Source organism: Prionailurus viverrinus, chromosome D2 (assembly GCF_022837055.1).
Source record: "Prionailurus viverrinus isolate Anna chromosome D2, UM_Priviv_1.0, whole genome shotgun sequence".
In the NCBI taxonomy this organism is placed as follows: domain Eukaryota; kingdom Metazoa; phylum Chordata; class Mammalia; order Carnivora; family Felidae; genus Prionailurus; species Prionailurus viverrinus.
In genome coordinates this window covers 46669800-46685907 of record NC_062571.1, presented here as the reverse complement: position 1 = coordinate 46685907, position 16108 = coordinate 46669800, and the positions used below count along the sequence as shown (strand labels likewise).

The window sequence follows — 16108 nt, the reverse complement described above, 5'->3', positions numbered from 1 at the left end:
CAGCCCCGGTTCACACTGTCTGCTGGATTTCCCAGCACTGTCCCTGTTCTTCACATCCTATTTTAGCCTTCCTTTCATTCCCTTCCACATTTTGCACAGGACTAGGACAGAAAGGAGGAATCGAAGCATCCTTTTTTTTTTGTCAGGAAACGATGCAGCTGGGCTGGGATCGGTTTGGAGTCATTCAAGGCTGGCTATTGGGATGGGAGGTGTCAGCAGTTGGCCCCCAGAGTCTGTGAGGCTCAACCCACAGTTTCACACTAGAATTTTGGACAGCGGCCTTCCCATAATGCCTGTGAATTACATGTCTTTCCACCTGAGGGCCCCAGTTACCTGTTGGTAAGTGTGTATTACCACAGTTGGCATTCCTCACACAGCTGCCAAGGCTTCACTGCTGTGCATTTTTTTAAAGTTTTCTTTCTTTTTCTTTCTTTTTTTTTTTTTTTTGAGAGAGAGAGAGAATCTTAAGCAAGCTCCATGCTGTCAGCACGGAGCCCAACATGGGGCTTGATCCCACAAACCTCGAGATCATGACCTGAGCCAAAATCAAGAGTTGGATGCTCAACCGACTGAGCCACCCAGGCACCCCTTGACTGCTGTGCATTTGTCTGTGGTTAGGCTGTTGTTGGGGGCAGGTGCTCTGGACCTGAGGTCAAGGACAAGACAGATAACGTTCCCATCATGGGAGCCATCACTCTCTATGACAGATTGAGTTTTAATTTCCGCAGAAGGTCTCCTAGCTTGTACTTCTGTTAGGCAGGCTCACGTTGTATAGCTTGACTTTTTATTTCTTTTTTTTTTTTTTTTAATTTTTTTTTTCAACGTTTATTTATTTTTGGGACAGAGAGAGACAGAGCATGAACGGGGGAGGGGCAGAGAGAGAGGGAGACACAGTATCGGAAACAGGCTCCAGGCTCTGAGCCATCAGCCCAGAGCCCGACGCGGGGCTCGAACTCACGGACCGCGAGATCATGACCTGGCTGAAGTCGGACGCTTAACTGACTGCGCCACCCAGGCGCCCCTTGACTTTTTATTTCAATCATAAATCCTGTCCTCATCTCGCATGGAGTGTGTGGAAGAAAATGAACAGATGCTTACAACATTGCCAGAAGGACAATGACAGTAGAATCTGTGAATAAAATGGCTAGGGATAAGGCATTAAAGAACAATGGCCCCACCATTCCCTACTGAATACCTTTATGCTCGAATAACTTCCAATCTAATTCATTAAATTACAGTTCATTCAATGTGTGAGTTTAGGTACTTCCCTGTGTGCTAATGAGTCTGTATCAAAAGTAAACCTACTTGTGTGTTTATATATCCAGATCTAAAAAAAGTCAGACTAGTATACCTTCCTCTCGCATTTATTTGTTAAGCAGCTAATATTAACATATTAATAGTAAATGCATTGGGGCGCCTGGGTGGCTCAGTGGGTTAAGCATTAGACTTTTGATTTGGGCTCAGATCATGATCTCACCATCATGGAATCGAGCCCCGGGTCAGGCTCCATGTTGACAGTGTGGAGCTGGCTTGGGATTCTTTCTCTCCTTCTCTTTCTGCCCTTCCCCTGCACACACTTGCACCTTTTCTCTCAATAACTAACTAATTAACTAAATAAATAAATAAACAAACATTAAAAAAAATAGTAAATACATTTATTGAGGCTCTACCATGTACTAAACTAATTTCTCTTCATCTCTCTCTGTCTATATGAAAGATCTCTCTACATATATAACTTCTAAGCCCTACCAACCCCAAAAGGTTGTTGATACTATCTGTATTTTAACTAATAAGGAATTTGAGGTCCAGAAATGTTAAGTACCTTGCCCAGTGTTTTGTCTATTGATTTCTGACCTCATATTCTTTCCCCTGTTTTGTGCCAGGTCAAGGGTCAGACATGGGGTAAATTAGTTGCCTAGCCTTCACCCACAAGGAGTCCGCCATCTTGTTATTACCAAATCCTCCCCAAAAGACCTAACATGTTGGTCTTTGGATCACATGGTGATTACAGGCACGCTCAGCGGTATCTCTGGAAGAGGCTGAGTTTAACAGCACTACCACATGCTTGCTGTGGGATCCTGGGCAAGCTACTTAATCCTTCTGACTCTGCTTTCTCATATTTGAACTGGGATAACACCTTCCTGGTGGATATGTTGAAAAAATGTGTGTGTGTGTGTGTGTGTGTTTGTGTGTGTGTGTATACATAAGTGTGCTTGTGTGTGTGTTTATGTATTGCCCATCACATGGCAATAAATTAATAAGGTGGAACTGGCATTATTAACTCTCCATTTGCTCCCATATTTTCATAGTTGGGTCACAAACATCTACTTAGGTTTTTAAATCACACTCAGAATCTTCCCTTCCTCTATTCTAAATGCATCATCCTTTCCGAGGTGCTAAACTGACATCGTTCCCAGCAGCTATAAAAGGTCTCTCTGTCATTGGAGGAAAATACTGTACCCCATGTAGCATGATGCCACCGAAATGCCAGCCTTTCCAAGCTGTTGACTTCTTGGCTTGTTTTCATAGGTATTTGTGGAAATACCCCAAGTGAGGAAAAGAATAGCCCAGACAATTCTGGGGTCTTCTCTACAGACAGCCCAAGCAACGGGCACCTGGGAAGTTTTTCATCACGTGCACAGGACCAGGAGAAAAATACTGAAGAACTGGAAATGGCTCAGACTCAGAGCTTACTGCCCAGGGTGAGGCCTTAGCTTTCCCCTCTGTCATTAATGGTAATCATCCCTTGGTTCACTCTCTAGAATTTGGAGAAAAGAGAACAGTGTGGACTCCAATAGTCCTGGCTCCAAATTCCTTCTTTGCTCTTTTTTTTGCCATGTTAGCTAGATAGAATTTACTTACTCCCTCTGACCCTCAGCTTTCTCGTCTGCAAAATGGAAATAAATGCCTGCATTGCATGGCTATGGAGAAGAACATAAAGGGGAAAAGGCAAAGCCATGCCTGGGCCGTTCCCGGGCTGTAGGGCTCAGTCTTTGAACCTTCAGTGTCCTCAGTCACTGATTATAGTTGTTACTGGTAATAACATTGACTGCTACCAAGGGCCATGTATGGACAATCAGGCATTCCATAACTCTTGGCCTCTAGTTGTCCCTCGAGATCCAACTCAATGGCTTTGCTCTTGACAACGCCAGGGAGGAAGAAGACAAGCCACCTTTGGGATACAGAGGGCTATGAGCTTCAGTCCCAGCGCCACCGCCTTGAGCTGTGTCTCCTTGGACACTTGGTAGAAAGGTCTCCTTTTGCCCTCCAGAACTTTCTCCCTTCTGCTCTGGGCTCCATGAAGCTGATGTTCAGAGACGGTGTCAGCCTTCTGTCCACTTGTTGGCTGTGCCCAGGAGAGGCCCTGTGTCTAGAAAAAACTCTCTGCTTTCCTTTACTCTCACACCAGGACCCCACTTACGACATCACACTTACGGCACTGTTGTGTGGGTTTCTCACCAGAAGCAATTCTAGCAGTAACTGAGTGGAGTTAGCACCAGGTCCCACAGGTTTTGTGGGATTGGACTCAGTCCCACAAGACTGCCTCCATCTGGGAAGCCAATCACAAGTAGTAGATCCACAGGTTACCCACACTTCTGTCCAAATTTGGCTACAAATTGGAGGTTCCCATGTCTCCCCCTTGGGTTTGATAATTGCCTACAGCAGTTCATGGAACCCAAGAAAACAGTTTTCTTGGTATTACCAATTTATTACAGAGAATGTTTTAAAGGGTGCAAGTGAACAACCAGTGAAGAGATGCATAGGCCAAGGCCTGGAAGGATCCTGAAAACAGGACCTTTTGTCCTCATGGGGTTGAGGTATGCCATCCTTCCAGCACATACATGCTTTTGGTATTTTTATGGAGACTTTATCACATAGGCATGGTGGATCATTAACTTATTCTCCAGCTCCTCTCCCCCTCCCCCTCCTCCCCCCCCCCCCCCAAATCAATGGGGAGTCGAGTGAGGTGGAAAGTTCCAAGCTTCTAATCATGGCTTGGTCTTTCTGGTAACTAGCCCCCATCCTGAAGTTATCCAGAAACCCACCGAGAGCTGCCCCTTTAGAACAAAAGACTATTACTCAAGAAATTCCAAGGGATTTGAGAGCTTTGTGTCAGGAACTGGGGTCAAAGACCAAAAATTAGTATAAAATATTCTCCCAGTCTCTTAAGAAATTACAAGGGTAGAAGGAGCTCTGTGCCAGGAAGTGAAGAGAGACCAATATATGTATATGCTATTGTTTTATACCCTGGTTGAGTCAGTAGTTGGGGGTGGGTGGGGGCAATATTGTCACCCTGCCTGTGCTCAGGTTGGCCTCGTCCCTCTTCTGAAAGCACAGCTTGTATGAGGTGCTCTTCACCATAGAACTACTCTGTAGATTCCACCAGTCATTCCCTCCTCTTGCCCCTCAGGCTCAGAGAAAGTAAGTGAACCTACTGTTTCTTGCCCCAGTGTCCTTAGCCCTCCTTGCTGGTTTCTTTAAATGCCACCACCTCTGAAAGCAGGCCTTGCGCAGGCTCTCCTCCATGGCCCAGGTTGAGCCTGTACACCTTTGCTTTCTTGCTGGGACTCTGGTTCACACAGACAAGTTATCCCACTTCTCTCCATCTCATTTTTATCCTTTATGAGTAGAGGTAATGTCTAGCCACAGAGCTGTGGGGACAGAAGTGCCTGGGATCTGCCTCACAGTAGGGCTCCAGGAATGTTAGCTCCTTCCTAATCAGTCATGGTGCCTCAGCTGGACAGTGTACCCCATGAAGAGCAGGGATAAGGGGTCAGTATGAGGATAATCCTAACAGCAGACATTTATGGAGTGATTAACCATGTGTCAGGCAGGATCCTGAGCACCTATATGTTTTATATCATACAAGCTTGGCCGGAGCCGTGCTCCCTGGGGAGGGAGGGTGCCAAAAGAGAGGTAAAGGAGGCCAAAGGCCAAAGGCCAAAGGCAAAAGCCTACAGCACCCAGTGTTTCCAGGTGGTCTCCAATCCAAGTACTAACCAGGCCCAACCCTGCTTAGCTTCCAAGATCAGATGAGATAGGGCGCGTTCAGGGTGGTATGGCCGTAGATGCCATTACAAGCTTATGAGATAATTATTATCATCAACCCTTTTTATAGGTGTGGCACCTGAGGCACGAGAGGAAAGGAATATGCTCGAGGTCTCTCAGGGAGTGAGTGGTAGAGTTGGGATTTGAATCCGCGAAGTGGGACTGTAGAGCAGAAGCTTTCACCATAGGGCTGTACTTCAGAAGGTCCTCCTTGGCAGGAAGCAGGGCCAAGAGGGATTCAGGTTGGGGCCTCTGAGGCTGCAAACCTGCGAGCTAGTTTTTGGTGAGCAGTTGACGGGAGTGATGGTGTTCCAAAGCCACAGTTGACCATGGTACAGGCTATGGAACCTGTGCAAGACAGGCTCTTCTGGGCCACAAGGCCAGTTTTGCAGGCTGGTAACTTTCAGTGGCATAGTGGGGTTTACACTCTTGCTTTGGACTTCACCCTTAGTGGCTGCTTTACTCTTTGGATTTTAAAGTTTGGACAAAACATCTTGCCAGACTCTGTAGGGTAGACTGTCTCTGGAACAATTGGAGTTTCGTCTGTTTTATGCCAGTCTCTTTGGAACCTCCTCTGTTGGACTGATAATTTTCTAGCTTACTTCAGCCTGTTTATTTTCCTATGGTATTAATGGTATTTTCCAATATGGTGAACCAAAAGCAACTAAGTAAAGGGGGCAGACACGACAGAAGTCTGGGAGTACCCGTGGCTCTATCTCCACCCGTGGGTACAGTTCACTAAAAGTTTCTCCCCTACTAAACAGTAGTTCAGTAGGGGCAGGTCCGTATTATCACTGCTGTCCCCTCAACTTGCACAATGCCTGACACGTAATTGGTGCTCAATTAACGTTGTTGCATGACTGGATGAATGACCAAACAAATCACACACGATAGTTGTCATAGTATGGAGTTAAATCCCTGGCACGTGGTAGATAATTCTTGTCTTCTGACCTTTCCTCAGGCATTCCATCCACTGTTAAGTAGAGCTCCAGTGCAGCTACTCTTGCTAGGGATGATCGGAGTTTCCCCTGAGGTTTTTTCTGTTCAAGAAGCTACTGTATCTCTGGTATCCAACATCGCTTAGCTGGTGTCATGCGTGAAGCTACCAGGAAGTGCCTAGATGGCTTTAGTTCTCAAAATGATATGTGCATCTTGAGTGGAAACATGAGGGAACCTATATTTATTGAGCCCTGCTATGTGCTGGGTATGATTCATAGTCACAGTGAGAAGGGGATCTCTCATGCCAGTTCTGTGGATTGAGAAACCAAGGCTGGAGAGACCAAGGGACTGGGCCAAGGTCATGTAGGGAAGATCTGATAAAGCTGGAAATGATCCCTGTTGAAGCTGAAATTCATGCTTCTTTTGGTGCGTAATCCTGGTGAGAGCTGAGAGGTGCTATCAGCTTACATAGGGCAAGTGCCTTCATGCGTTCTTTATTTTTGTGTTCTTTAGGGGCAGGATGCTGGTACATCTTGTCCTCCACCACCTTCAGAAATCAATGCCAGTGAAATCTACTTTGTGGAACTGGTTAAAGAAGATGGGACACTTGGATTCAGCGTGACTGTAAGAATTATTAGGCAAGCTCGGGAAGTACACGGTTGAAAAGATGTTCATCTGTAGCCTTGGTGGGCATTCCACTCATATAGCAACCTCTGATAATGTGGTCCTGGGTACAAGAAGCACACGAGAAGTGGTGAGCCAAGAAAGTCAGTGGGACCTCCGTTGGGGTGGGGCTAGGAGTTCAAAGACAAACTGGGAGATGTAGGATGATCAGGCACTCCAAGCAGTGCAGGTGGGATTGGGTGATGGGGTCCTGACTCTGTGGTCATGCTGTACAACCAGGAAGGCGCAGCAGAGTGGGGTTGCAGGGACATAAGCTGAAGGTGAGTGGGGATGACCCATGGTCATCCAGAGCAGCGTCACGGTGAAGCTTGGTGCTCCCGCTTCCAAGGACAGAACAGAGTCACCTTGGCCAGAGTGGGGTCCAGGGTGATCACTTTGCACTGGCTTCTAAGGTCTATCTGCGGACCCGGGAGGAGGGAAGGGAAAAAAAAAACTGCACAAAAATGATATACTCCCACTGCTGGATACGTGTGTGAAGAAATCAGAAGAAAAGTAAACTTAGATCTTCATCTCGTGACCTGTAGGGATGTTCGCGATCTATTGTTAAGTTAGAAAAACAAACGTAAGTTATAGAACACTGTGTATTTAATTCTAAGTTTGTACCTATAAATCAAAACTCAAGAACACAAGATGTGTCAGGCCTGCCTTTGGGCCTGTGCCTGCATCCATGTATGCTGTTTGCTACTTATGGAGAGATGATGTGGCACGTTGATGTGACTTCAATTTCTGAACACCTGCCATGGGTCAGTGCTGGGCTGGGTGTGGGGCACAGCTCCCTCATGCTGGCTGTGTTGTTATACTCCTTTTGGGCATCTAACCTTGCTGCACAGCAAATAATGTAGTCTGGACGAACAAGTGAGTATATAAGACGTTGTTACATGGAAATGAGGTATTGGGATAGAGTGTCAGGCAGATGGGGGAATCTCTTAGGGAGGTTGGGGAGGCTCTTTCAGGAGGGGGCAGACAGGTGGTGAATTTTTCATTGTGTTTTCCAGGGTGGCATTAACACAAGCGTGCCCTATGGGGGTATCTACGTGAAATCCATCGTTCCTGGAGGGCCAGCTGCCAAGGAAGGGCAAATCCTGCGGGGTAAGGGACGGAGTATGTTGGGAACTGCATTGAGTCATGTGATGAGCCCTGGTCTGGGGGGTACAGCCTCCAGGCCTTGCCTCACTCCCACCCTAGACTTTGTGCAAATGATGGCCTCTCCAGGTTCTGGTTTCCTCACCTGGGAAAGGGGCTGATGTAACCTGTTCCACCTGCACGATAAGTTAACAAGGGGATCAAATGTTTGTAGTGGCACATTGGGAAGCAAAAGGTGATTTTAAAATATGAGATTTTAAATAAGCCCATTGCTGCTGGCCTTCATGGGAGAAAGTAGTGCTTCCCATGGAGGACAGAGAATGCATTGGTGATCCCACTTTTTGGTATCCAGGGAGGACACCGGCAAGCCTCCTCTCTGGCCTTCCTCACAGTCACTACACTGAAGCAAGGGGGTGACTTTTATTGCTCTCCAAAATGGCCAGTTGAGCTAGAAAGGGAACCTTGGATCTTAGTCACTTCTAATTTCTCTAGAATTCCTGTGTCTCTGGCATCAACCAGGTCTTTCTGACCTGTTTTGAGATAAAAAACATCCTCGGGATATAAATACAATCCCTAAGTGACTTGAAAATACTTTCAAAAATGGTTTCGGAGGAAAATAGGAGGAAGGATATGGCTCTACAGAGTTGGCTCAACCTCTCTGTGAGCCAATAATAGAAAGATTTTTGTATCATTGATCTATAAAGATGTCCAGAGAGGTGGCTGGTGGCCAGGACCTATCTGGGCTCCTCACAGCTCAGCTTCCTGTCCCTCCTTGAGGCTGCATGGAAGGGTGCTGGGCAGGGGCCTCCCAGAGGAATGCTTCCTGCAGCCTTGGGAGCTCAGAGACATGACATCTGTCCCCCTCCCAGGTGACCGGCTCCTGCAGGTGGACGGAGTGAGTCTGTGTGGCCTCACCCACAAGCAGGCTGTGCAGTGCCTCAAGGGTTCCGGGCAGGTGAGTGCACCATTATTGGGAGCTGTTCTTCTTCCTTCCAGAGCTTTCCTGGACAACATCAGAAGCTGCAGTTGCTTCTGGGTGGGATGCGGACAGGCAGGAAACCAAACAAGACTTTCTTCTTTGTCTTTTTGTTCTCTTTCACTTCTTCACTTTTCTATGGTGATGTGAAAGCCAGGAGGAAGCAGAAAGATTTCCCAAGCAGAATACCTCACCCCTGCAAAGACCCTTGAAAAACTTGCTTTTCCCTTGCTGAGATTCTAGAATCAGAGAGCTTAACAGAGCTGATGTGCTGGAGCGACTTCTTGCGCCTCGCTCTGGCTGCCCTCTCACACTCTCCGCTCCAGCCTGAGCTGACCAGTGCTTCCATCGGCTCTCAGGACCTGTCACCAGCTGGCCTTTGCACTTGTAGGCACCCTCTTCCCAGTTCATGCTATTCCCATCACCCTGGGTAAATTCAGGCCACATTGTCCTGGGATTCTTTTCCCAGTGAAGCAGAAATTCAAGACACCCTGAGCCGAAGGCATGAAGCCGTTATTCTATGCAGCGCCCAAACAGCATGTGGATGTTACCATGCTGTGTTCAGTTCTCGTCCTGAAGGTGGGAGCCTTTACATGTCTCAGTGTGTAAGCCACAGAGCTGGCGTTGCCCTCTAAGTAACTGGGGAGTTGGCAGAGAGAGGAAGGACTCCTGTGGCCCTTCTGGCAAACTGAGGGAGCAGAAGGGCCCCTGCTTGCTTCCCATCCAAAAGCAGTCTTCTGGTTTGTAGTGCAATTAACTTATGCTGGTGATCTTGGTTGACCTAACTTGAGAACAGAGTCATAACTTATTAGTACTCTCTGTTAGACTTTTTCTAATGAACGTGATTAGAAAAGGTACTTCTTGCTTGCTGCTGGCATCTTGCTGGCAGCGATAACAGGTAGGAATTGTCACTCTGGGATCACGGGCTTGGTGCTGAATGACAATGGCAGCAGAAGGAATGTTAGCAGGGCCAAGGCCCCTGAATGGGAGCTTGGCATTTCTAAAAAGCTTCCAGGTGATGTCCAGCCACTGGTTCCTGAAATATGGTTTGTGTAACAAGAGTAAAGAGTGTGTTGGGAGGAAGGATGGGAAATCAAACCAGAAAGAAAAGGGAGGCCAGATTGGCAGAGGTTGAGGATACCCTGCTAGGGGTTTGGACTTAGGTGATGGGCATCATTAGAAACTTTTTTTTTTAATATGAAATTTATTGTCAAATTGGTTTCCATACAACACCCAGTGCTCATCCCAACAGGTGCCCTCCTCAATACCCATCACCCACCCTCCCCTCCCTCCCACCCCCCATCAGCCCTCAGTTTGTTCTCAGTTTTTAAGAGTCTCTTATGGTTTGGCTCCCTTCCTCTCTAACTTTTTTTTTTTCCTTCCCCTCCCCCATGGTCTTCTGTTAAGTTTCTCAGGATCCACAGAGGAGTGAAAACATATGATATCCGTCTTTCTCTGTATAACTTATTTCACTTAGCATAACACTCTCCAGTTCCATCCACATTGCTACAAAAGGCCATATTTCATTCTATCTCATTACCAGGTAATATTCCATTGTGTATATAAACCACAATTTCTTTATCCATTCATCAGTTGATGGACATTTAGGCTCTTTCCATAATTTGGCTACTGTTGAGAGTGCTGCTATAAAGATTGGGGTACAAGTGCCCTTATGCATCGGCACTCCTGTATCTCTTGGGTAAATTCCTAGCAATGCTATTGCTGGTCATAGGGTAGATCTATTTTTCATTTTTTGAGGAACCTCCACACTGTTTTCCAGAGCGGCTGCACCAGTTTTCATTCCCACCAACAATGCAAAAGAGATCCTCTTTTTCCGCATCCTTGCCAACATCTGTTGTTGCCTGAGTTGTTAATGTTAGCCATTCTGACAGGTGTAAGGTCGTATCTCATTGTGGTTTTGATTTGTATTTCTCTGATGAGGTGTGATGTTGAGCATCTTTTCATGTGCCTGTTGGCCATCTGGATGTCTTCTTTAGAGAAGTGTCTATTCAAGTTTTCTGCCCATTTCTTCACTGGGTTATTTGTTTTTTGGGTGTGGAGTTTGGTGAGTTCTTTATAGATTTTGGATACTAGCCCTTTATCTGATATGTCATTTTCAAATATATTTTGATCAAGAGTGTTGCACGCTGCTGGTGGGAATGCAAACTGGTACAGCCACTCTGGAAAACAGCATGGAGGTTCCTCAAAAAACTAAAAATAGAACTACCCTACCACCCAGCAATTGGACTACTAGGTATTTATCCAAGGGATACAGGTGTGCTGTTTGGAAGGGGCACATGCACCCCAATGTTTATAGCAGTGCTGTCCACAATAGCCAAAGTATGGAAAGAGTCCAAATGTCCATTGATGGATGAATGGATAAAGAAGATGTGGTATATCTATACAATGGAGTATTACGGGGCAATCAAAAAGCATGAAATCTTGCCATTTGCAACCAAGTGGTTGGAACTGGAGGGTCTTATGCTAAGCAAAATTAGTCAGTCAGAGAAAGATAAATATCATATGACTTTACTCATATGAGGAATTTAATATATAAAACAGATGAACATAAGGGAAGGGAAGTAAAAATAATATAAAAACAGGGAGGGGGACAAAACATAAGAGACTCTTAAATATAGAGAACAAACTGAGGGTTGCTGGAGGGGTTGTGGGAGGGGAGTTGGGCTAAATGGGGAAGGGGCATTAAGGAATCTACTCCTGAAATCATTGTTGCATTATATGCTAACTAACTTGGGTGTAAGTTTAAAAAAAAAGTGTTACATGTTCAGTTTGTGTCTTAGATCAATCCACGGGTAGCCAAGGGCAGAATGGACTGAGGAGGAGAAGATAGGGTCCAGGAAGCCAAGTTAGCTGGAGCTTTGCCACAGTCCAGCTGGGCATTGGCAATAGGGGAGGAAATGGGGGAGGGGGAGCCCTGGGGGGAGATGTTTCTGATGGTGAACAGGCAAGTCTTAGAAAGCAGATGGACATTTGGAGGGCAGAAGGGGGCAAGCTGGATCACTGCAAGTGTGGCCTCTAGGAAATTAATTGAGGGATGGTTCCATGTTCTGAGAAAGCAGGTGCAGGGGGAGGAATGTTTTAGGCAGTATGGGGAGAGGGTAGTGAGGATGTGAGAGAGGAAGAAGATGAATGTGGCCTTGAATGCACAGAAATGGAGGTACATGTGTTACCTCCAGGAACATTTGTCTAACAGGCACTGGAAAATATGGCTCTGGATCCTAACAAGGAGGCTAGATTGAAGATTTTCATTTGAGATTCAAATGAAGCAGCTGGTGGAAGTATCAGAAAATTAAGAAGCAATTGCAGGGTGAAGGGAGAGCCTCCTGGTGGCTATATGAAGTGTAAACTGAGCTTGTCCACCCATCTTCTAGGTTGCAAGACTGGTCTTAGAGAGAAGAGGCCCCAGGACCACACAGCAGTGTCCTTCTGTTAATGGCAGGATGGCAGACAGATGCACGGCTGTTTCCTTGGCAACAGCCTTGCCCGACAGGCCTGTGAGCTGTGTCTCAGCGACAGATGGTGAGAGAAGAGAGAATTGAGTGTTACTATTGTTATGTCATCCTGTGCTGCCTTTGAATTCTCAACTCAAAAGAGAGAGCAGGAAGGCTTCCTCTGGGTTCTCAAAGGACAGTGAGCACGATGTGGCTGGCTTTCGGATGCAGTGGAAGCCAATCTGATGGAATATGTTTCTGGGAAAAAAAAATACATTGTCCCCAAACAATTGCTAGGGGGACAATTGCTAATGTCCCCAAACAATTCTCCCCAAGTTTTCTGAGGTTTCTTGATCAGCTGTCCGAATGCTTGTGTGTAAATATGTAGGAATGAAATTGGAATGAAAGGATCATGCATTTCCTGACCAGGTCTCCACATTCCAGCCAAGATATTTGTAACAAAAGATCTGGAGAATGATGAGGCAGGCTGGGAGAGGAAGGTGCTCAGAAATCTAACCTTGCTATTAGCATCATTTAAAACCGTAAACCTCCATAGGTTTGCAGGGACATCATTTGCGTATCTTCTGAGAGGTGGCCTCTTTGCACTTCCCTGGTGACTTTGTTTCCTGCTAGGAAAACATGTATTTCTTTTGTATTTCATGATTTGGAGCTTAGCCATTTTTCAATCCCTTTATAGAGATTTTCCTGAAGGTGTAAGTCAGGTTGAATATAAGGTAGCCATAGTGAGTGATGGGGTTGGGTGGAGGGGGACACGTGTGTATAAGATGAGTCTGTTTCCTTTTTCATTGCTCCTCTGCTCACTCAAATGAGGCCCTTTGACAAACTGACTATCAGATGAGGGGAGGGGCCTAATGGCAGTGATGGTGAAGTTGGTCGCACAATACACCTGAACCTAAAAGCGTTAGATGCTTTCATTCTTGCCCCAAATTAAGGTTTACCAGCCAGTGCTCTGTCCTATTGATCGATTGCCAACTGAGTTGAAGGCAGACCAGGAGAGACCCAGAGATCTCTTTTGCTGTTAGACTATGGAGGTTCCTGAGGCTGTGTCCCTCTTTGGTGCCCAGAGGTAGCTGTTTTGTCTTATGGTCCATCCACATGGCTGAACAAAACAGCAGCTAAAAAATTTCCACAGAGTTTACCATAATTTTCTCCATGGTCTAGTGATCAAAATTTTGTTTCAAGTGTGCTAAAAGTGATTGAGGTTCTAAAGGAGTAGTAGGAATATATATGATATACGTTTTACTAAACGATATGGGCATATTATGTCTGTCTATAAACTATATCTTTACATATAAACTTTGCCGATTATCTAGAATTGCTTTGTCTAATATGGTAGCTACTTGCCACGTGTGGCTATTGAGTACTTGAAATATAGCCAATCCAAATTGATAAAATACATATTCAATTTTTGAAGACTTAGTTCATAAGAAGGATGCAAAATCTCTCACTAATATTTTTTCATATTGATTACATGTTGAAATGGTAATATTGTAGATATATTGGGTTAAGTATACTATATGATTAAGTTTATTTTTACCTATTTCTTCTTACTTTTTTTTAAGCTTATTTATTTTGAGAAAGAGAGGGAGAGCGAGTGTAAGTGGGAGAGGGGCAAAGAGAGAGGTGGGGGAGGGACAGCGAGAGAAAGGGAAACAGAGAATCCTAAGCAGGCTCTGCATTGTTAGTGCGGGGCTCAAACTCACGAACCATAAGATTATGACCTGACCTGAAATCAAGAGTCGGACACTTAAGGGCCTGAGCCACTCAGGTACCCCATCTTACTTTTTAAAATGTAGCTGTTCGAGAACTGAAATTACATACATGGTTCGTCATTTGCATTTGCACCTCACCTTGTTTCCATTGGACAGCACTGATCTAATGGATCTAAGTGTAACGGACTCTGTCATAAAAATTAGCAAAATGAAATCTTTTTGTGTAAAGCAGAAATAATTCTTGCCTGCTTGACAGTTTGCATTTTAAGGCTGGTCAGTTTCGTTCATAATCTGCTGTCAGATTTATCTTGTTCGCATCCCACAATACAGGTCCTAAGTTTGAAGTCACTCTGAAAAAGAATGCCAGTGGCTTGGGATTCAGCTTCATGCAGATGGAGAGAGAGAGCTGCAGCCATCTCAAGAATGATCTGGTGAGAATTAAGAGGCTTTTCCCAGGGCAGCCGGCTGAGGAGAACGGGGCCATTGCAGTTGGTGACATTATCCTGGCGGTGAATGGAAGGCCCACAGAAGGTCTCGTCTTCCAGGTAGGAGACCATCTGGCCCTGTGTGCACACTGACCCCACCCATGTTTCTTTCAGGCCCACCTAACATAAGGAATACTCTGGGCTCTCGAAAGTCACACCAGGGGCCTGGATCAGATAAAGAGAGCAATTGGTGGAACATTCTCACATTTAATTTTCTGTCTCAGTTCTTAAATATCTGACCTTGAGCAAGCCTTGCTTTTAATTAGGTTTATAATGGAAGTGAAGATAAAACCCTGGCTCTGTGCTGGCTAAAGCACACCTAAAATTCCAGAAGGAGGATATATGGGCTGAAGAGATTACAGTAGGTCCTTTTCTGCCCTTCCTCACATTTCTCTTTTAAATTTACAGTTTTTGATGTGTCGTGTTGCATTGGTTGTTCTGTATGTGATCAAAAATGTAATTGAAAGAAGAGAGAGAGTGAAAAGTGGACACTTCTCTTAATCTCAATGAAATATTATGCATATGCACAAAATCTCAATGAAGTATTATGCATATCAGTCAGGGTCCTGGCCGGAAATTGAGTCACTTGAGGAGAGTTTAATAAAGGTGTGAGCTGGTTGTTAAGAAGCTCAAGGGAGAGTATAAGCCCTGGGGCTGGGAACAATGGGTGCAGTTTCCCCGTCCACCCCTCTCAAGTCCAAAGGCATATGGGAAGGAGCAATTATACAACCCGGGAAACTGAGAGAGCTGGTGAAGTGGACGTGGTGACATGAGCTGTGATATTAGGTGGCAGACCCAGCCATTCTGCACAACCCCATGGGGAGGAAGACAGAAAAACAGACATCCACCTCCCTTCTCTTCTGCCGCTGATCCTGCCCATGCTCCCATTGGCTGAGCCCAACAGGAAGTACCTCCCTCTCCTCCTGTCTCTGATCCCTGCCCATGCTCCCATTGGCTGAGCCCAACAGGAATCGTGGCTGCAGTCTGCACAGGCCCACCTCCAGAGCACAGAGCAAGGTGGATTGGTCACTCTGGACCGGGTTGTGAGAGGTGGGGAATCCTCGGGACAGCGTATGTTTGGGTGGTGGTGATACCTTCATCAATCTAGTGTGGGAGCCAACTGTTTTGAGAGAACCAGTGCTGGGTCAGCAGCTCTCTGAGGAACTAAAGACACAGGCGGGCCATACACGTGGTCTCAGAGCTCGCAGTGGGGTGGACAAACAAGAAAACAAACCCGACTGTGGAAAACAAGTGTCATGAGAGACAAAGCTGCTTGCCCTGGGGAACCGGGGAGGGAAGAAACACATTCTGTGGAAGTCCATTGTCGCCAAGGGGGGGGGGGGGGCGGGTATTATGTGGCGTCCAGATTAGCGGTTCTCCAGTGGGGACATTTGGCAAAAAATTCACGTATGTTTGTGGTTGTCACAACTGGCGGGTGCCCACTGGCATCTAGTGGGCAAGGACCAGAGATGCTGCTCAACATCCTACCATAACAGGACAGCCCCACAGCAGAGCTATCCAGACTAAGATGTCAGTAATGCCGAGAGGCTGAGAAATCCTGGCCTAGATAAGAAACAGGAGCTGCCAAGGCACCCTGGGCTCTGAGAGAGTGGGTTGGAGGGAGAGGCTCGGCACGGTGGGAGCTTAGGATATGGGAGCAGAGGGGACAGGTGGGAGAGAGAGAGTGGGGGCGAGAGGCAGGTGAGA

General features: G+C 46.1%; 1 protein-coding gene and 1 pseudogene across 1 annotated transcript in view; one reads left to right on the top strand and one right to left on the bottom strand.

Annotated features, from left to right (window-relative positions):
* Window positions 1–4952: 4952 nt before the first annotated feature.
* On the bottom strand, window positions 4953–5071 carry LOC125148562 (uncharacterized; annotated as a pseudogene).
* Window positions 5072–8602: 3531 nt separating this feature from the next.
* Window positions 8603–16108, top strand: part of FRMPD2 (FERM and PDZ domain containing 2) — an 18462-nt gene continuing 10956 nt past the window's right edge. Inside the window, exons 1-3 of the mRNA XM_047826444.1 lie at window positions 8603–8710; window positions 12124–12271; window positions 14247–14461. Of these exons, the coding sequence (XP_047682400.1) occupies window positions 8603–8710; window positions 12124–12271; window positions 14247–14461 (471 nt within the window). The remainder of the gene's footprint in view (window positions 8711–12123; window positions 12272–14246; window positions 14462–16108) is intronic.